Source organism: Lissotriton vulgaris, unplaced genomic scaffold (genome assembly GCF_964263255.1).
Source record: "Lissotriton vulgaris unplaced genomic scaffold, aLisVul1.2 SCAFFOLD_764, whole genome shotgun sequence".
Lineage (NCBI taxonomy): Eukaryota > Metazoa > Chordata > Amphibia > Caudata > Salamandridae > Lissotriton > Lissotriton vulgaris.
Genome location: NW_028241255.1, coordinates 807,889 through 830,312, shown reverse-complemented (window position 1 = coordinate 830,312; position 22,424 = coordinate 807,889). Strand labels below are relative to the sequence as shown.

General features: G+C 43.6%; 1 protein-coding gene across 2 annotated transcripts in view; it reads right to left on the bottom strand.

Annotated features, from left to right (window-relative positions):
- Positions 1-6,431: 6,431 nt before the first annotated feature.
- Positions 6,432-22,424, bottom strand: part of LOC147672005 (nmrA-like family domain-containing protein 1) — a 66,347-nt gene continuing 50,354 nt past the window's right edge. For both annotated transcript variants that reach the window (XM_086948063.1, XM_086948064.1), the window contains exon 5: positions 6,432-6,805. In XM_086948063.1, coding sequence (XP_086804189.1) covers positions 6,626-6,805 — 180 coding nt within the window. In that variant the 3' untranslated portion in view covers positions 6,432-6,625. The remainder of the gene's footprint in view (positions 6,806-22,424) is intronic.

Here is a 22,424-nt window from a genome sequence, read left to right as displayed (position 1 = left end):
GTCCACTCATGCGACCAGGAAATGCCAGCATGGGTCTGCTTTTTCACCCGTCTCTGCCCCAGCTCTGACCCCGCTGGCCAAAGTTGCTGCATGCTCTGGTCTGGAGCTGGTCCCTGCGGTTCCCGTAGGAGCGGTCATAGCGACCTTCATAGGTCCTGTCCCAGTCATGTTGCGCCTCACTGTAATCGTAGCCGGATCTGTAAAGATCACGGTCATTCAGTGAAGACCTAGTCGCAGGATTCATACCTGCAAGAGTCACACAGCAAGCAAGGAATCCAATCAGTAGCAGATAAGGCAACGGGAGAAAGAGCCTGCCGAGAAATGGCAGCACAGACGTTAAGCAAAAGATAGAAAAGAACATTAATCTCTGGTGGGAGTGGGCCCGTCGCCTCCAGCAGCTCGCTTCTTTCCAGATTATTATTAGTGGAAGTGAGATTGGGCACTGCGGAAATGTGCCAGGCGTGAGAGCGAAGAAGGGAAGTGGAGCCGGCAGAGGTCTTGGGTGCAGCCGAGGGTGTGGAACCGCCGACAAGTGGGGCGGTGCTGGCTGGCCGCCCGCCCAGAGGTGATTTCAAAGAAGAGGGTCTCGCACGGTGGCGGGCGGGTCTGGAGCAACAAAGTTAATTGGTGAGGGTTAACTTCAGTTTAATCTGTGGCAGGCTGTCGAATTGAAGGACCTGGGTGGGAGCTGTGTCGGGTGTGAGCCGCCAGCAGACTTACTTTACCATTTTTTTCTGTTATAATGATCTTGTGGAACACACCTCACACTGCTACCAGATGCCTCTGTCTCATTAGGGACACCATGTTCCAGTCAATCGCCCTCTTATTTTGCATGGGGCAGAGTAACACATCTGACATTCTTACAGTACATGAAAATCTATTATATATGGGGGTCCGAACAGTCTTAAAATCGTGCCTCTTATGAGCCTTTGAAGTGTTAACAAGCTGCTGCTTTTGTTTCCGTTCCTCTGCGCTTACATCTAGGTGTGAGGCTACACGAAGCCCCACAAAGCAGGCCAAATTGGCTCTCAAATTCGGCCTTTGTTATGGCCCAGCTGGAGTCTCAAATAACAAAACCCCTCTCCCAGTTTGCATGTTGCTGTTCGAAAGGAAAGCAGATAACGAGCAGGTGCTAATGAATGTGTCCGTGTCTCAAAGTTAGACCGGGACTGGTTCAGCATATTTTAGAGTGGGGCTCAACTTCTTGGCAGGGTGGATGGCGTCCACCCTGTGAAAAGAGTGGGTGGACACCATCCACCCACGTGTACCCAGATTCGTGCCGTGGTTATTTTGCACGCCATGCCACCTCAGTTTGGACCCAGACGGATGCAAATCATTGCTGACCTTGCGCCAATGGGAGCATGCCAGGTCCTCCCTGAACCGGAACACAAACCACCTAGGACCAGTTTCACCCTGATTAGGGCCCATCAGCCAGGTACAGCTTGGTCCTAGTGACACAGGGTGCACAAGAACCACATTTGACATACCCTCCCACTTAAGGCAACACACCAAAGTATACAAAAAGTGATGGATGGAATGATTAGGTTAACCAGGCTGCATCGCAGTCCATCGACGTTTTGCACACTAAGCGACCTCAGTTTTGACCCACACATGTGAGAATCAGTCAGGACCTTGCTGTAACAGTGCAGCCCGCATTGCCAGCCCAAGCCCTCCCTAAAGTGGAACACAAGCAACCTACAGCCAGTTTCACCCTGATTAGGGCTCATCACCTGGGTACAGCTTGGTTCCAATGGCACAGTGTGCACAGGATCCACTTCTGGGCATACCCGTCCCACTTCGGGCAACACATTGAAGTATACAGAAAGTGATGCATGGAATGATTGAATTAATCTCAGCCTCTGGTAATTACTCGGGGTCACATAACAGCACCAGGTCACCTCAGTTTGGACCCAGTCTTGTGTAGCTCAGTCTTGGCCCTGCTCAAATGGGAACAATCCAGCCCAAACTGCCAGTCTAGGTCCTACCTAAACCAGAACACAATCAACCTTTTTGCAAGCAACCTCCAATCAACTTGTGTGTCTGATGCAACACCCTAAGTGGCCATAGGTATGGCCAGACATGGATCCACAGCTCACTGTGCCACTGGAACCAAGCTACACCAAACTGAAGAGCCCCAATCAGGGCAAGACAGGCCTTGGATTGCTTGTTTTCCAGTTCAGAGAGGACCTGGTTTGCAGATCAGACTGGATTATTTCGGTTGAAGCAGGGTCAATACTAATTTGCATAAGGCGGTGACCTGTGCCTAATTTGTATAAAATTAAGTGCCAGGGCCCATCAGGGGAGGCCACTGCAGTCTGCACCACCCATTACCCCTGTCAGCGCTGCCAGTTACAATATCAACTACTTCTAACCATTGGACTCCTGCAAATTATACGATTTAGACAACTTTTTTTACTTTTAGAATTATTCAACACACATGTTGTGATCTAAAACTTACAAAGACCGCGCTACCATGTGTTGGAATTTCACTAGAGCAGGTGTGGACAATGAAGGGCCAGTGCAGAGCACCAGAAACCACAGGCTCAAACGAAGCACTGGCTTGGTCCAAGATGAGGTAGCACAGTGGGCAAAAGGATGGGTGCTACCCTGAGCAATTGGCAGTGGTTATACTTATTGCAAGCATTCACCTTACATTTTGGGTGCGTTTGTAGCAGGATGAAAAACCAATCTAAAGATAAAAGAATAATGTATAGTAAAATGGCTAGTTCACTGCGCCATATGGCCCACTTTATTTTCTGTCTACTTGGGATTGCTTGGAAGGCAGTTGGCTGAAAAAGGCTCTTGTACAATTTTCTGTGTAATGAACAGCTAAAAAAATGGTATCTTAATACGTAGGGCTTCACATGGGGGTGATTTGTGCTAGCACACCTCAGCACTGGTAATTAACAAGCATTGGTAAAGCCAATAGGTCTTGTCTGTGTGACATTTATTGCGTTTGCTAATGTTTTTTTAGCTATGTTGCAAATAGCTGAAAGTAATGAGAAAAATAAATATGACAGGCAGCGTTGTCTGTTAAAGTGCTTTTTTTCTTTTCAGTTATGCGGCACTGAAGCTAGCACTGCTAGATAAAAACTACAGATTTCGCATAGGCGAGAGCTATTGGTTTTGTCAGTGCTTGGTATGGAATGCCGTTTTGTCAGTGCTTGGTATGGAATGCCATATGGCAAGTTATAAGAGTTTATATAGTGTTACAAAGGCTGAAGTGCTAATGTTTATACAATGGAGAATGCCCATGCCAAGGGGTTAGTGTGCCCAGATTAAAAAGCATTTTAGGACCATATAAAACGGAAAATATGCCCTATAAATGCGCTGAATGTAACATATGTTGTAGGTAGACAGAAAAGTCTAATGGTTACAGCTTTTATTTCAGTGATGCTTTAGGCTGGGAGTTATTCTGGGTGCAAGGATTACACAACACCCAAAAAAGCACTCCCAACTGCTTACTTAGTAGTAAAATACAGCAATCGGTGTTCAGTGGGTTTCCTACGACCTTTGAGCCCCTGTGCCACCGCACCTGCAGCACAATTCCCATCATGGCCCTGGTGCCTGCAATCTATTTGCACTTACGACTGCTTGCTCAGTGGTAGAATATAGCAGGAAATCGTTGTTCAGCAGCTTTCCTCGACCTTTTGGCCCCATTGCCATTGCACCTGCTACACCATTCAAATTATGGCCTATGCCTTCATGGTAATTGCATTCATGACTGCTTGTTCAATAGTAATATATGGCAATAATAATCTGTGTTCAGTTTGCTTCCTAGACATTTTGGCATCTGTACCTACTACACCATTTATATGACCCTAGTGGCTGCAAGGTTATTGCACTTGTGACTACTTGTTTAGTAGTAAAATATAACAAGTGTTCAGTGGGTTACAAAGATATTTTGAGCCCTGAGCCACTGCACCTACTACACCATTCAAATTATGACAAGTCTGCAAATAAAAATAAAAAAATAAAAAAGAAGAAATGGTCTTTAAATGTATCTAACTCTCCAAAATGAGTTGCCACAGGCGTCATACATAAAGCATATGCATTACACATCAGTGCAAAAATCAAGCATTGTTAAATTGTGTTACAATGTGGCTGGCTCGTTCCTGTGAAAAGATATGCTCCTCTGCTTGATAGTGAATGGGCCATAAATAGTGTAAATTCCCCCAAGATCACAATAGGTTAGCCTCACATGGAGAATAAAATGCAGTGTTGTACTTTGTTACCTAAAAATGCCAATTGCCCCAAATTAAATTGACAGAAGAGTAATTTTGAAAAAAACAAGCAAATGTTTTGTGCAGATGAAGAACGAGACACCTTTCGACATGGCTATGCCTAAAAGTTTTTAAAAAAAATAACACAGGCAGGCTCCATGGAGAAAGGACGCTCCATTCCGCTTTCCTATAAATGCTCTCACTTTAAAGTCATCCGAAAGCAAAATAAACTCTAGAATCCCACAAAAACACAGCTTGACATTTAACCTCGGTCTTTGAATACCCATCAAACGAGACCAGATCAGAACAAGATTTAAAGCCTGGCTTATTACAGAAAAACAAGTTTGTGGAAGAATACTGTTAACAAAAATTTAGCATGAGGTACGAACTCAAGCTGTTCAGCCTAAAACAGGGGTCTCCAACTTTTTCTGTAGTGAGTTACTTCTGATCAGTGAAAATAATTGCGAGCTACTGACTGCTATCCAACTCTTGCATTGTTAGCAGACACCCACACACCAAGCTTCATTGATCTCAAGCCTAATGTGCATAGAGTCATACTATAGTTTGAACAAAATACTTTCACCTAAACGAGAGTGGTACAAAGAAGGTCAAATGAGGCCTCAACACTAGTTTCTCCGCTTGTGAACACACAGTAAGAAAGCTTTTAGAGAAAACTTGGGGCGATTTACGCCATTTTCAGGTGGAAGTTAACAAGCAAATTGCTTGATTTATGGGTACAAATTCACTTTGTAATTAACACTCAATAATGGGATTAATATTACAAGTAACATTATATGGGTGTATAGTCTGAGTGAGTTTAAACTTTGCAGCCTATTCCTATGCTTGAGACAGTCAGATATGGGGGCAGATGTACTTGGTCATGCACAAACCATATTTTTCAAGTCGCTAACGTATTCGCAACGCACAAAATATGGTTTAAGACTTGGTATTAGGAAGGGGCAAGCCAACGGAGTCCCTTACTAATGCGAATCTAACACTAATGTATGATTGTTTTGAGACTGCAAAACAATTGCAGTTTACCACCTACTTAAAGTAGGTGGTAAACCACTTGCAAATGAGATGGAATGGGCGCGAACATATTTTTGAGAGCAGGCAGTGGTCCCCGGGACCACTGCCTGCCCTTAAACAAAATCAAACTGAAAAGTTAATTTTTTTCTTTTTTGAATGCAGCGTGTTTTACTTCTAGGAAAAAGGGCTGCATTTAACCGCATGCGCGCTACGGGTTTTCCCGCTGTGCGCTGAAATTTGAAAATCGCGCGGTTTGTGACAAAGCCAGCTCGTCATCCGCGCAGCGCAGGTAACGCCCATGACGAGCTGGCTTTGTCATCCGCAGCGAAGGGGTTAATAAAACATTTTTTTTTAACTGCTTTATTGAAAAAGCAGTCACAGACATGGTGGTCTGCTGACCCCAGCAGACCATCCCCGTGAGTGCCAGCCATTCCAATGGGCTCGCAAATTGCGCTTGCCTCATGAATATTGATGAGTCATGCAATTTGCGACCCCATTGGGAATCGCAAACAGTGTCTGGGACACTGCCGTACATTTGTTTAGCGAGTCCCTAATTGTGAGTCAATTCTACGCAATTTGCGACTCGCTTAATGGACGTACATATGCATCTTACTCCCTTCAAGAGCAGGCGTAAACCCCTTCCCATAGTGGTAAAAGGAAGGGAAAACCTTGAAAATAACGGCCGGGTTGGAGGGCAAAGCTTTTCCCATTGTGGAAAAGAACAAGTGCAACTACATTGATGCAAATATACTTTCAATTGCACACTATGTATTTAAGCATAAAGAAAGGTTTATTTAATAACGTTAATATTAATATGAATTCACAAACAACTGCCTTGAAAGCAGATTACATCAAGCTCTTCAGAAGTAGTCCTGGAAACATTTATTAATCCAAGACATTTGGACATCTTTTCAATCTATAATATTAGCCACATTCCGAAAGAACACAGGTGGAGAAGCCTCTACTAAAACGTAACTGGTCAGCAACAAGTGGTACATGCGAAGGCTTGATCTGTCCCATCATGATCTTTGGACTGGTCTGAAGTACATTTCTGGTCACGGGCAAAAGGTAGAACAGGTTCAGAAACAAAAACTGTTTGGTTAATTGTAATTAAGAGATAACGTCTATGCACAGCTGAACGAACAAAGTGTTTACAAATTGGGATTCAAAACCGGTGTTTGACAAGATGCCTTTTATTTACTTGGGCTAAACCAAAGCTTCCGATGGTACACAAGGAAGTATCCAGCACTTTAGATAAAGTTCAACTTTGAAAGCTTTATGTGTTGCATGAAGACATTTCAGAGAATGTTGTTCTTTGAAACAAAGCACAAGAAAGAGTCCCAGTTTATCAATCAATGTGCATGATCCAGCCACTACAGGTCTTTGAAGGCATCTTTCTTCAGCTCCATCCACTCTGCAAACTTCTTGGCCTTTGGGTTAAGCTGTAGCGTGAGCTGTATGTCACGGTTCGGTTTCATTTCGTAGAAACGGAACATGTTCGCCAAATCTACAGCACCAGGGAAGCCCAGTTTCTCATAAGCTTCGGGAGTCATCTGAATAAAGTTAAAAGGAAACAGCAGCATTATAAAGAGACAAACATTACACACATGTAATAATACACAAACAATAAAAGTAGTGTCTGCACGAGGTTGAGGCTCTTTCCTCTAAGGGCTGGTTTGAGATAAGGCATTCACTCATGTGTATTAAATGCTGTAGTTGGTCCATGTGTTTTTTTTAAACTATAGGGGTTACGTCAGTTTCCGGGGCCCGGTAGGACGTGCAATATTTTTTCAAAAACAATTACCTGGCCACCAGTTTTGGAACTGCTAGTTACTATTGCAGATTTGGAATGACAATGCATCACGTCATTGCATTTTACTTTTACAGTTGTATTAATGCAACTTAATTTCAAACACTTTCATTTTTTTGAAGCATGAAAAGAATACACATTTCATTAATTTATACATTCCTCATGAATAAATGTTAACACATAAAAAACTGAACAATTCAAAAACTTAAACAGGACAATAAATTCAAATCTAACGATTAATTCAAACAATTACACCAGTCGGTGATTCAAACCATGCCTGTAGGCGCTATGATATAGAGTATTGTTCAGTTCATTGAGCGCTTCAAACAGGTATACTGCGGGGACAACTTTCTCTGGAAGGGATTTGCTCTCGGGGTATATTTCATGTAGTGGCACCCTCTCTAGTGCTTCAATTAATGTGGATCCCTCGCATGCAAAATATTAGCATGCCGAAATGTTTCCAATCCCTCTCTGCCTCAGGGGATTATCATCAGGACTTCAACCACGGTGTAATCTTATCTTTGCTGAAATCCATCTCCTAATAGTATCCGCTTAGACACTGGAGTCTTCGTGTTTACTTGCGATGAATCCCACCTTGTATCCTTATTTGCGATTTACATTGAGCCAAAATATTTCATTGAGGGCCTTACATTCGACCTTGTGGTCCATGGGCACCATTCCCTTGCCTACCATTCTTTACCCTGTCCAGCCTTGGGCCCACTGTTCAATATTGCATTCAGCAGTAAGTACCATCAAGGGTCAAATAAAGCATGGAAACGTGAGATTAATACAAATAACCAACAGCTGAAGTACTTTGGTTAATACAAGTAATTTCTCAATTTCATATCTAAATCCTCCCCTCTTGCCTTTGGTTAAGCAGGTTTTTCTACCAGACACATCTGGACCAGAAATGTGATTATTACCGACAAGAAATTGTGCGATTCCATGCCTTCCACAGCCATAAAACATCCTAAATCAGAGTACATGAATATCTGCAACAAGTTACAGAATTACTTCCACGTATTTTGGAAATCTCAACAATTAATATCCATACTATGCACCACTTTCTCTGCCCTAACAGCATGAGACTTGTATCAGACAAGTAGAGAAGTTCAGGTTAAGGATCTTTAAACCACACAAGGAATGGGGGATTACAGAGCCGCAACGAATCGCAGAAATCCCATGTCTGAATCTGAAGTCATATAGTCTGGTGTGTTACTAACACACCGAGGGCTTTAAGAAGACAACCTTGCAAGAAAATGAGTCACGAGGGCATGAACTGAAAAAGGTACTGTGGAAGCACAGCATTAATAAAGGACAGAGGACATCTTTTCTGCTGAAATATGTATTGGCAAAGCCAAATCGGTCTCGTCTTTGAGCTTTGCCAATTGTTAGTAGACACTGTACAGCTTCCTCATCATTTTGTATGTTTTGAAGGTGCACACCAACAGGAAAGGTTAACTCATCTGACACCATTTCTGAAAGACTCATTTACATGGAGGGAGAACAGCCAAGAGGAAAAAATAGTAATCCTGAAAATGAAAGGTGGACAAAACAGAAAAGTGGACAGTAAATAATTCCAGCATCAAAGTAATCTGTAAGCTTATTGCAAGAAAAGGAAACTCCAGCCATAGGAGGCAGCGGAGGGAGTCAGAATGCCTTCAAAACTCCCCAATCAAGTACAAACATTACATTCCACAAGAACTTACTATAACACAGGCCAAAGGGAAACATGCAGGAGATGCCAAATACGTGTTCTAATAAATACACCTGCTAACTATACCACATTTCCCACTGCCAAAGAAAAACAAACGTCACACAAACCAAAAACCCTAAGGAATAGAAAAATGAAAACATTTCAGATGGGATTATGGATTACAATTGATAAAATTCCAAATCCTATCATCCAACTTTACAGCCCCATGAAATACTTTGGTCACTCGATAAAATCTACAACACATGAATTGCCTCATTCCTTTGCTAGTTTCACCTTTACCATATCCACCACACCTTAACACCAATGGACTGGACTGCTTTACGACGGTCACAGTTTTTTTTCTTTCACATTGCATGTACAGTTCACTAGCCTTTCCTCATCTCAACCCTCTCGTGAAGTGTTGTACCTGCTTACCAAGGGCGGACATCCTAGTACATGGCATGCATTGTTTAAGCAAATAAAAAAAGAAATTCCCGTTGTACAGGGAGGAGTAAACCTATATTCCACTATCATATCCTTCATCACTAGGAAACAATCATGTCCTCCATGTTTTGCAATTAGAATTTTCTTTGAGCGTTCCATTGCATCATTTCACCATCCCATTTGTGTTTGGGTGGTACAAGGCACGCTTCTTGTGGAGAATACCTCTCATTTAGCAACTTCATCTCTTGAGGTAGAACACCTTGTTGAAAAACCTGATCAGCAAAGATTGAGATTTCTTGCCCTACACTGACCTCAGGCCACCTCAACACCTTGAATGCATGGCCATTAGTACCAATAAATACTAAGGCATACCAAAGTTCAAAGATCCCATGATATCCAACGATAATTCCTCACTCACTTCCAGGAATCTCATGCCAAATTAAAGGAGATTTGATTTTCTGCGTCTGATCACTCACCTGGCAGTCATAACAATATTTTCCACCTGAATGTCCATACCAAGCCACTAATAATGATCTTGTAATCATTACTTCGTCTTGCAGAAGCCCCGATTACCTTTGTGTGCAGGCTGCACCAACTGCAGTTCACACCACACGGAGGAAATAACCCTCCACATTTGACTATTAGCAGGTCGCCAACATGAAGCTCACCCAAACCTTCACAAAATCCATTCCGCTAACTGAAACCTCACTAACACCCTTGATAGCTTCCCTGACCTTTGAGGGAAATTCTTCCTGGTCAATTTCACTCAACCACTCACACACTTCCACCAGAAAGTTTACATACCCTGACCTCATCTTCTTTCCACTGTGTATCTTCCCCAGCACTTAAAGACTGATCAAATTCAATAAACAATCTGTTGTCTTATTGTTAATACCAGGAATAAAGGACACAGAAAAATGATAATCTTGCAAAGCAGCCAACAATCTATATATGCAAAAAGTAACATGATCAAACATTTTCTTGCCAAAAGCCTCTTGAAGAGGTTTGTGATCAGTTTCAACAACAAACTTTACACCCCATAAAACTTGTTTGAACTTCCTTACTGGCCAGTTCACTGCCCTGCTAAAGCCTCCTTCTCTATGTTGGGTTACTGAACCTCTGCTCCTTTCAGAGAGTACAATCGTAATGTCACGGCCATCACAGTACTGTCTCAATACAGCACCCAAACCTCACTTGCATCAGTCACAAGAATACAAGGCAAACAAGTAACAAAGCTCTCTTCAAAAAGACTGCACGAAAGCTAAACTAGTTTGATATTAGAAAACTCTTCTTGCAATTTTTTGGCCCAATTCAACTCGACCATTTCTTGAGCAACTGCCAAATACTGAAGTTTAAGCAAAATTAGGAATCAACTTGCTACAAAACTCAGCCATACCCATAAAAACATACATTTCTTCTTCCTTGGAGTGATGTGGCAAATCTGTAATGGTTACGACAATATCAGTTCTGGGTTTAACATCTTCAGCTATGATAGCATGACCCAATAAACCTGTTTAAGGTTGACAAAACTTGAATTTGTTGACTTTCAAATGAATATCTTTAAGACTTAGAACACATAATGGAAGGACATTTATAGAGCACATGACTACCCCGAAGCATCCTAGAGCTATGAACAGACACAGGGGACCAGAAAAGCTAAGGAAAGAGCATGGTCTTTAATTGCTTCCGGAAAGCCAGGTGGTCAGGGATTGAGCGAAGGTGGAGAGGCAAGAAACTCCAGAGTTTGGAAGCATTACAGGAAAAAAAAAAAAAACGAACCACCACTCCTAGACCTCTTGATCCTAGGGATCTCTGCCAAGTACAGATCTGATCTAAGATTACGATTGGCTTTATATGGACGAATCAGGATGGAGATCATAGGTGGGCAGAGTCCCTGCCTTGCCTTATGTACTAAGCACAAGGCCTTGAACCTAATCTGTTCCTGAACTGGGAGCCAGTGGAGGGAGCGGAGGGCCGGTTTGGCTGATAGCCTATTGGTGGTTCCCATCAACAGTCTTGCAGCACTGTTTTGTAAGGATTGAAGTTTAGACTGCGGAGATGGGAGCATCCAGGTACACGGCGTTCCTGTAATCCAGTCTGGAATGCATTCATGATTGGACCAGTACTTTCTTAGCCGCAAAGGCAAGGAGGGGCAGGGCCTATTGGGCCATTCTAAGTAAGCCGTAGCAGAGTGCTGCTGTTTTCCTGGCTTGGGTCCTAAGACTGAGATCCTGGCCCAGCCATACACCAAGACTCTTAATTTCTGCTTTCGGGATTGGGGCAGGACCCATGCAAGAGGGCCACACCAAACTTGGATTAAAGCGGAGAGTTGCCTAAAATCATAATCCAGTTTTTTCCTCCATTAGGCCTAAGCTGGGAGTCGTCCATCCAGTTTGAGATATCGTTTAGACAGGAGTAGAGGATATGGTTTTACTGTTCGGCTTGATTGAGCCAGACCACCAGTTGAGTGTCATCGGCATAGGTGATTATCCGGATTCCATGTGGAGCTATTCTGGCTGCTAGAGGGGACAAACATTAAAAATAGTCGGGCTGAGTGAGGAGCCCTGAGGCACCCCGCTCAGGAGGTGTGTGGGCTTAGAAATAATATTTCTCAAAAACCGAAAGGTTCTTCCCTCCAGGAAAGAGGCTAGCCATTGGAGGGCTGTACCATCCACTCCCATGTTCCGGAGTCGCCGGATAAGAATCTAGTGGTTCACCATATCAAAAGCGGAGATCAGGTCCAGGAGTAGAATGGCCGCCGAACCTCCAGAGTCCAAGATTTTTCTACTTTCCTCTACCACAGTCACTAGAGCGGTTTTGGTGCTTTGGCACGGTCGGAAACTGGTTTGGGAGGGGTGGACAGGCTATGGCTTTCAAGAAACCCAGAGAGAGTTAGGTTAACATGTTTCTCTGTTACCTTGCTTATGGCCGGAATAAGGCGATAATTGCCCAATTCAACTGGGTCGAGATTGGACTTTTTTAGTAGAGCTTCCATCTTTCCTCTTGGAGGGGACTATTCCAGTGGTAAGCGAGGCGTTGATCAGGATTATCAAGTTAGGGACTATTATTGGAATGACCGGTTTCAAAATGTTCAGAGGGGCTGGGTCAGTAGGGCAGCCGCTCTTTACCTTGGTCAACAGCAAGGTGATTGTTTCCTGAGTCACGGGTGGGAAGTCCTCAAGGATGTATTCAGGGGGCCCGGATTTAAAATCTGTCTGAGGGAGGGGAGGAGGGTCTTCCTCAATCTTAGGTGGGAGGGATTCAAGGATAAGCTGGACTTTGTGCAATAAACTTGCCGAGTACTTCAATAACAGTTTGCCCGAGGTTTCAGGGACTGATCTGGGGGAGGGAGAGGCTTTAAGTCAATTTTTGATAATGTTAAAAGTTTATGGGCGAGTTGGACGCTGCTAAGAATCTGTTCTCATAATAAGATGCTTAGCTTTCCTTAATTCTGCATTGTAGGCAAGAATGGCTAGCCTATAGTCCTGTTCTTTAGAAGGAAGAAACTCTCCTCCAATGTCTTTCCTTCACTTTACATTGCTGCTTTAAAGGTGCATAATTCCGGTGTGAACCATTGGGCATTATGGGTCCCTGACGACTTATCTTTGGGAGGACCGCATTGAGTGATTCCTTGATCCAGCAGAGGAAATACTCATTAGTTTATACCGGACATTGGTTTAAGCTAAGTTTTGTCTTTTCCAGCTCCTGGGACCATTTCCCTAGGGAGAGCTTGTTCCAGGGGCGACCAAATGTCAAGGATGATTGAGTCATGGGTCTGGTTGTCTGGGGTGACCAAACAAGATTTATCAGGAAGTGATCCAGCCATGGTAATGGAATAGGGTCAGTTCCCTTAAGGTCGGCTAGGCTAGAGAACACTTGGTCGAGAAGAGGTCCTCTAGCGTGAGTGGTCTTACTCATTTTTTGGGAGAGTTTAAGAGAGATCTCTGGACAGCTCGCATGAATTTAGAACTTGCGGCTCATCAAAATGGAGGTTGAAATCTCCCAGGATCGTGAAATTGCCCGTTGCGCTGCCAAATTTATCGTGGCCTCGAGCAGTAAATTATGATATGACCCCACCTGGCCCCGGGGGACGATAAATCAAAATGCCTGTGAAGACGAGAAGTGGGGAGACTTCAATAGAAAACTGAACATTCTCGCAGACTTCGAGCGGGTTGCCCGGGAGGCGACAGGTAAGCTGTTTATGAGCAATGGCGATCCCACCACCTCGACCAGTCGGTCAATTCTTTGTAGCACGAAGCCAGGGGGAAGAATTTGCGCAATATATGGCTCTAAGCTAGGGGGTGAGCCATGTTTCCGTAAGGAAAAGTAGATTAGGGTCTTGGTCTCTGAGAAGCATCAAGATCTCTGCCGTATGTTTGGGCAGGGACCTACAATTGAGGAGGAGGATTCTAAATTCAGCTTTGTGGCTGTGGTCTAGCCTGTGTGGGGTAAGGTCACGCTTATATGTAGGGCATTTGATGGAGATCTTGTCAGGGGAAAAGACTTGCCCACAGTTAGTTCATGGGGAGTTATTTGGTTTTCTGAGGTGGGAACTGTTAGAAATTTAGGGGGCTGGAGTGAACGATGCAGGGGTCCTAGCCACTCCAGGAGTTGACAGACTCTGCTTTTTACACCAGTTGGGATTTTCTGTTTTAGCAGGATGCCGTTTGGATGCTGTTCAGCAGTTAGATCCTAAGAATCTTCAACCAAGCAATTCGTGAAAAGCAGAGATTAGAGCCAAAGTGAAGAACTTGGCATCCCCCAATAGGCGTACAATCTTAGAAATGTTAGGTAGGGGTAACCTGTCCTCAACTACTTCACTGTTGAGCTTCCATAGATCCCTGCAAAGTCTGATCACCATAATTCTGGGTGGCAACTACTGCAGGTGCAACTATCCCCTCCTCACCTAATCGATTCAACTCCATCTTGACTGCAACCTTCAGGATAAGCCATATATCCCTAACCTTAGACACAACAAGGATATCACCCGTCTTGAATTTAATGCACAACCTTTAATGCCACCCACTTTCAAAAAACACTTCTGGAAATTCAAGTAACATCTCTGGAACAGTATTTACCTTTCTCATTTGAACCTGGGGATTAGCATTGGGATCAAGATAAATTCTCAGAAGCTTACCAAACACAAGCCAGGCACAAAGAAAAACAAAAACAAACTGCAAACTCAACTGACACCAGTTGAGACTTATCACGTGTAGGAACAGCCACAAGTTAAACAAGCATTGGAAATGCAATAGGTCTCGCATTAGAAAAGTTAGAGCTATTGGTTTTGTAAATGACAATTTTTTTTATATGTTGGTCTTGAAAATAGCAAAATTAATAGCTTTGTCATTTACAATGCCAATAGTTTTAACTTTTCGCAAACGTGACACCTATAGCATTTGTAATGTGTTGTATTTTACATGACTATAAAAAAAACAGGCTTGTAAATACAAACGTTTAGTTTTGTGAAAATGCACTGCCATGCGACACATCACAAGCTTCACAACCTTAGATATATCGTAGAGGGTATATCTTATTTGTGCCAAATGAAACTCTAGAAAGTTGCTTTTTCATTGAGAACAGAGTTCGGATTGACTTGGGAATATTCTACCCAGAGGAGGAATCCTAATTCACATTAAAAATCGAACAAGTGAAGGCTTACATTCAGAAATGACAGCTTATACATTTAACACAAGTAGCAAGGTAACGCTGCAGTCGCTCAGACTTTTTGAATAAGACAAAATAACAGTGGCTGTGTATTTATTATACAAATCATCATTTTTTTAAATATAAAATGGCCAACAATGTTCAGTAAAGCCTAGGCTGTTTTACAAATATAAACTAGAAAAATTTATGAGACAAAATCACAATCTCCCAGCCTGTTTGGAAGATGAAAAAAATGTTGGTGCTTAGAAATAGACTAACAATCATTGGCAAAGCCAATCGGTCTTCCAATGCAAGAGCTATTGGCTTTGTCAATGTTAATGTTAATGTATTTTAGCAAGGCTATGTTTGACACATCAATAAAAAAACTTCCTCCCATAAATCTTTCAAATCAGCAAATGTATCTTGTTGAATGCAACAGCACACGCAAGAGAGTACACTTTGTGCAAGAAGCCAGCTTTGTGCGTCACAGACTGGCGAAAGCTCATAACAAAGAGGGAAAGGGAAAACGTCAAACATAAAATATTAAATAATGGCCTATTTGCTAAACTGCACCATTTCCCCAACCTGTTTAATATTTCCAATTAGGCAAATGCAGTTAACAGGCTATATCCTACTTTGCTGATTAAATGACTAAAGTTTAATAATGGTAAACAATGGCGAGATGCCCCTACTGGACACCAGGGTGTTCCTTCGTATGTTTGCCATTTGAATGGAGAACATTCGATGAAGGCAGCCAATGTGAAAAACTGACTATTCCATCTATATAATTCCCTCAAAACGGGAGTGCCTAATTACATTCAAGTGATGCAGAGACTAATTAGCATGCAGGCGGCAGACAATCATCAACACATACATTACAATAATTAAAATCATTTTGAATGCCTTAAGGACAAGTGCTCATTTTCTTTCTTTAAATATGCGATCATCAAAGGTGGAACCTTCAAAACGTTTCTGTAAGTCGTTTAAACAAGAAGCAGCAGCAATAAAGCACCCATGGGAGGCAGGAAGGTGTCACGGGGAGAAGGGAGGTGAGAAAAGAACTAGTTGACAACAGCAGTAAAACCACTGCAAACCCAACCACCCACCCCATGGGTGGGCTAAGTTTTTAAACCACTCTCCACAGGCACACGCACAACTGACAAAACAGCACAGACATGCTGCGAACGACAGCCAACAAGGGACATAAAGTTGGAAACAAAATCCGTGAGCAACGCTAAGAAGCAAAACTCAGAATGGGGGAGGTGTAGAAACTAAACATGGATGAAGAAAGCACACTTTTGTTATGTCATTCCCTCCTGTCCAACCACTCTCGCACCTTAAAGTCTTCAAATATCCGTACACACTTTAAGAGATTTCCCCTAAACAGTACCATCTGAAATGCTGTTTCTTATAAGTTTTTATGGCTCACCTCAATGTTGGGGAAAAGCTTCCTTCCTCTCCTATACACACTGAAATAAACATGGCTGTAAATGTGTCAGGTTGTCTCGGGCCACAAGCACAATAAGGGAAACAAGAAAAACAAGCAAAAATAAAAATAAAACTAGACACGGCCTGCCGGCCGTGAAAGTGAAGGTACGGCCGGCCATGAGGAGCGGCCAGGAGAGAGCAGGAGCGGAGGCGCCAAGCTGGGGACCCATCAAAGGCATATCCTTGAGGGCCTGCATGTTTCTGGAGAATCCTGTGGAATGCCTCCACGCATGCCGACAAACCCTGCTCTCCACATACAATCCAGACCTGCGCAGATAACTTATTCAGCCATGTTGGCCATCATGCATCGTCTGGGCCAAAGAGGGCTTAAGGTATTCCTAAACTGCGCCCAAGATCTCACTGGCCATGTCCCACATAGCATGTGTGCAACAGTCCAGCAAACAAACTGCATTTATTAATCGCCGTGCTAGTCTGGAAGCACGGCACGGTATACCAAGAAAAGTCAAATAAAGGGAGACACGGCCCGGTGGCCGTGAAACTGCAGGGAGAGAGAGGGGAGGTGCTGGCGGCTGGGGAGGGGGAGGAGAAATGCGAGCCTGGCGGCTGTAAAACTGCAGGGAGAGAGGGGAGGTGCTGGCGGCTGGGGAGGGGGAGGAGAAATGCAAGCAAGGCTGTGTGCGGGGAGAGGGGAGGTGCTGGCGGCTGGGGAGGGGGAGGAGAAATGCAAGCAAGGCTGTGTGCGGGGAGAGAGGGGAGGTGCTGGCATCCCCAAGCTGGGTAACAGATGGCGAAGACTGGCGATTTGATGCTGTGCACGCGCATTTTAACTCATTGCACTTGCGCATTGAGCTAAAGGCGCAAATGCACTGCATCAAATCGCCAGTCTAGTTAAACTCTTGTTTAAGCCCCTATAGCCTTGCTCCGCTCAATGCGCATTGACAGGCGAGACCTAAAAAGCAGTAATCTTGAAAGTGAAAGATAGACTAAAGCAGAAAAAAAAATCTGGTTACCTGACAGGATATGAATACCGCATATTCATATCCTGTCAGGCTCGGTTGATCGTTAGATAAATTAACATATTTATGGCCACTTCATAAATATGGGAGGTGCAGTGGGGTAATCTTAAAAGACATGAAATTTAAAAGTGAGAACTCTGAATCAAGACGAAGGAAAGGAGATCTTGCTAGAAAAACAATGTATTAAGAAAATATAACTATTGGAAGTAATGTATCTACCCGCCTCTACTAAAAAAGGTACTGAAAAGCTCTTTGGTAAGCGGGCCAGCAGGGAATGCCCGGGAGTACACATGTTTATTTCACCTTTGTTGGGCAGACGAGAGCAGAAAAGCAGTCAGAAAATGCAGAATCACCGGTAATTACTCAAGCCGCATCCCAGACCATCATTTTGCACACCATGCCACACCAGTTTGGACCCAACCATATGCAAATCAGCCATGAACCTGCTCCAAAAGGACAGTCCAACACAATCTGCCAGCCCTAACCAGGTGCTACCAATATGGGAGACCAATAAAGTCTAACGAAGGGCACCACCCATGAGACAGATGGGGAGCCAAACGAGTCAATCTCAGGGAGGCGGATCGAGAATCTTGCCGTCGCACTTTCAGAATGCTAGGAACGGGGTTTTGGGGAGGCGGGGGAAGAGGGTGGGAGCTGGGAGGGGTGAGGGATGAGGGGGAGAGTGAGTGGAAAGTTAATGTCTGTTTTTGTCTGCCTCGTCCATGTGGTCTAGTTCGTCCTGTCGGTCTTATCCGAACTACCGGTGTCTCTGGACTACTGTCAACTCCTACTACACACAATCCTTTCTACATCATGCTCAACACTTGCCCAAAGGAAACCAGATGCTCGGGAATTGGATCTGATCGTAGCGAAGCTCCTAACCAAAGAGAGGGACCCTGGAGGGATGCCGACTGGGAACAAGGTTGACTAACAAAACCATAAACAGGGAACGCTACCCACAATGGGGTGCGGGGAGGATGCAGGGCACGCATACAATCTAAGACATGTCACACAACAGCTCCTCCCTGGCAAATAATCTGAAGATAGTCTCCCTCAATGTCAAGGGCCTTAACCACCCAGTCAAGAGGAAGAAGGTACTAGACTACTCCGACAAAAACAACAATAGTTAGAAAAAGGGTCCAAGGGATATATAGTTTAAAGACCCACACCTGGTTTTATCCCCAGCTCCTACTCAATGTACAACACACGAAACACAGGGTGTCTACCAGCTTAATATTAGAGCTGCACTGTCAAAACCGAGTCCACAAGATCTGAGTGTATATATCACATAGACAGTGTTTCTGAAAACAAAAAGAAAAGTGAACTCTACATGCATAGAAGAGACCGATACATCATAGGATATTCATAAATGGCTAACCAGTCCAAAACAATTAATATAGGGTTTCCATCAAAAAGACTCAATGATCAGTCATATCATTTGGCCAAACTCTGGTGCTTAAACGGCTGGTTCCCTGATCATTGGGACAAAACCGCACCTTATTGCTGTTTTGGGATTTGGTCCACCAACATAAACAAAACATCCATGATGACTGATCTTTTGATGGTAGAATAGACAAGTGCAACAGAAAAAATAGTGACTTAAAATAGGATGGAATGCCTTCCTTCTGACAACTTTATTCTACGGACAAGACACGCCTCCTAATTAAAAAAACCAGAAGAGTGCAAAGAGGACAGTAACAAATATCTGCCTATAAAAGGGCCAACATGTTTCTGCCTGACAGGTGTTGAATCCCTTGGCATTCATCAGGGCCTCTGCTCTTATAATAGTTGCACTCCTAGTAGTGAGATAAAGGAATCATCACCACCACCTTCAAAGAAATAAAGTAAAGTAAAAACTGGTTAGATACGGTACAACCTGCAGTAACCATGGACTTTCACCCTCCGACTCACTTTGGCTACAGTGAATTCCTTAATGGTAGGGGAATAGACCTCACCTCACCTGGACTCTGCTCAGGTATAGGAGGCCCCGCACTTTGTCGGTGCCTCAAGCTTCCATCTGAGGCTTGGGGAGGCTCAGCCAAGACTAAAGGGGACGTCATACTTCTACAAGAAACCAAATTATCCCTAGAAGACGCGGCTAGAGTTAAGGCGAGATGGATAGGACAGACTGCATGCTCACCAGCGGTAGGGAAAAAATGAGGAGTGATCACTCAAACAAGAACTCTAGAATCACCATAGAAGACCAACTGCACGATGACGCAGGTAGACTACTAGTAACAGTTGAAAAGAGGGAGCGAAACAATCCTAGTTGTGAACATCTAAGCCCCAAACACAGATGACACCGCATACTGGGAAGATTTCTCCAAGAGACTAGAAGGGGCCCAAAACTACATGACCGTGTTGACGGGTGACTTCAACTTAGCTCGACTACACCCTGGACAGATAACCACGAGCACACACCCTTCCCCCCAGCCTCACATAACATTTAAAAAAACACATGAAACCGATTCAATCTTAGGTATCCATGGCGACTACAACACCCGGACACCAGAGACTATACTTTACGCCAACCCACACAACTCCTACAATAGAATAGACTACATCCTCATATCAGGCACTCACACCCACCTATAGACCACTCGGAGATAGCTGCTAGGACCATCTCAGATCGCTCATGCATCAGATTGCAACTGTCGGGCAGACACAACGAACACATCACACACAAGTAGAGGTTTAATAACGCTGTCCTGACAAACCAAGAAGACAAGGCTAAAATAAAGCAGGCCATTAACGAGTACATTAAACACGATATGGGAGATATGGAACCCAACATCGTGTGGGACGCTCTAAAAGACAGTCAGAGGGACACTAATCAACATCATGGCTAAACGGAAAGGGTAGCTAGATTATATCTAGACACGTTAGAAACAGATATCTAAAGTCTAGAGGAAACCCATATCTAAGTAACACAACCGCACTAAAAGTTGACGAAAAAAAATACGAATACAACAGGTTTCTGAGTGAAAGAGCAGGCCTGTGGATTAACAAATACAAACAGATCAACCTATGCAAGGCCAATGAACCAGGGAAATCCTTAGCTACATATCTGAAATACAGAGGCAACATACCTTATCCATCACTGACTCACTCAATACACACAGCACAAAGACATTTTACGTACGTTCTGTGAATTTTACCAGGAACTATATAAAAGACGACTCACTAGACCATGACGAGTCAATGAATACCTAAACAGACTTAACCTTCCTAAGATAACAAGCGAGGAAGCAATCACACTAGGTAGGGAGATCAGCACTTCCGAAATTACGTTGGCAATTAACTCGCTTAAAGACATAAAGGACCCAGGCCAGGACGGCTACACAGCGTCCTTCTATAAAAGCTTTAGGCCACAACTACTCCCAACCATGAAAAAGGTCTTCAACCACTGCGAGGGGGAGGGAAGGGTGACCAATACTGTGGCGGAAGCAAACATAATTATCCCCAAGGAAAGCAAGGACACTCAACACCCCCAGAACTACAGACCCATATCGCTCAACTTAGACTGCAAAATCAATGCCAAAATCCTAGCCACAAGACTCCACACAATCCTTCCACAGCTGATAGGCAACTCACAAGTAGGCTTCCTGAAGACACGCATGTCACATAACACAAGACTCCTGTGCCACGTTCTCGAACAGTCAGCCAAATCTAGTAAACAGGCAGTGGCAATCACCCTAGACGCAGAGAAAGTCTTAGACAGTGTCCTGGCACTTCCTAGAACAATGCACGAGGTCATAAAACTTGGGAGCAAAATACAAGCGGAAAGTGATGGCACTATATGCAAACCCCCAGGGTGCAGACAGCTATTAACAGGGGGTCTCATAACAACTCACCCTACAGCAAGGGACAAGACCGGGCTGCCAATCATGTGCGGGGGTCTCAAGTTCTTCTGAGACCCTAAAACCTGACAACCTGTGAACTTGTCAGTCCATACGTAGTTTCTCTCCCCTTTTTTCCCCTTTTGGTAGTGTAGTTGTGGTATGCATGTGTGTATGTTTGCAAATTGAGTTGTGTATTTAAATATCAGGTGGCCTTCTTAAAAATCAATTAATTTTTTTGTGTATAGAAAATTCTCTTTTATTACTAGTGTGTTAATAATGTGTGTTCTAAAAACCAAAAAAATTCGAGTTTGTAAAATGTATTGATGATGAATTATGTAATTTATATATGAGAAATTGAAATGAAAAAAACTTAATCAAATGAAAATAAAAATTATGACAAAATAAATATGTTTATATAAATCTGTCACCTCTCAAAATTATCTGATGTATATTGCCTATAGATATATATGACCACTGAAGGAACAACTTTCTAGAACAAATTTCTCTTCCCCTCTGTTCCTTGGTCGCAAATTATCCTTTTGAGGGGGTCCCATTTTTCATGCTGCAAGACCGGGCTGCCCCCTGTGCTTTTCTTGCTGGCGCTCGAACCCCTGATAAGGGATATCCTAACCAACAGAGGTGTGGCAGGGGTCAATATAAACAGGGCCACAGCCAAACTAGCAGCCTATGCAGACGGCATCCTCAGTCTCAGAAGACCCCAAATCCTCCATCCCTGCCCTCATGGAAAACATCGGTAAGTACTCTGCCCACTCAGGATATAAACTCAGACAAAACGGAACGCATGCCTCTCAATATCCCTACCACCAAAGGGGTACTTGACAAGTCAGGTCTTGTATGGCAACCCGGGTTTATCAGATACCTAGGGATCCATTTCGGCGAAAGCCTTAAATCCACACTTTAACACAAGAAGCTAACCCTTGGAGAAAAAAAAAAACTCTTGGAGTCCTGGTCTCCAAAATTTCTATCCTGGTGGGGCAGAGCAGACAATTAAGATGACCACTCCGGCGTTCAACTACCTGGACGGAATGATCTAAATTACACTTGGATGACTTCCACCGCAAGACTGACAAATTGCTAAACAAATTCCTTTGGCAAGACAAAAACAGAATAAGCCTGAAGAAACTACGATTAGAGAAGAAACTAGGGGGCCTGAACCTGGCAGACTTCAGAACTTTTCAGACTGCATTCATTGTGAGACAGGGGATCTATTGGATCTGTCCCAACCAGAGCTACACGCTGCTCTGGCTC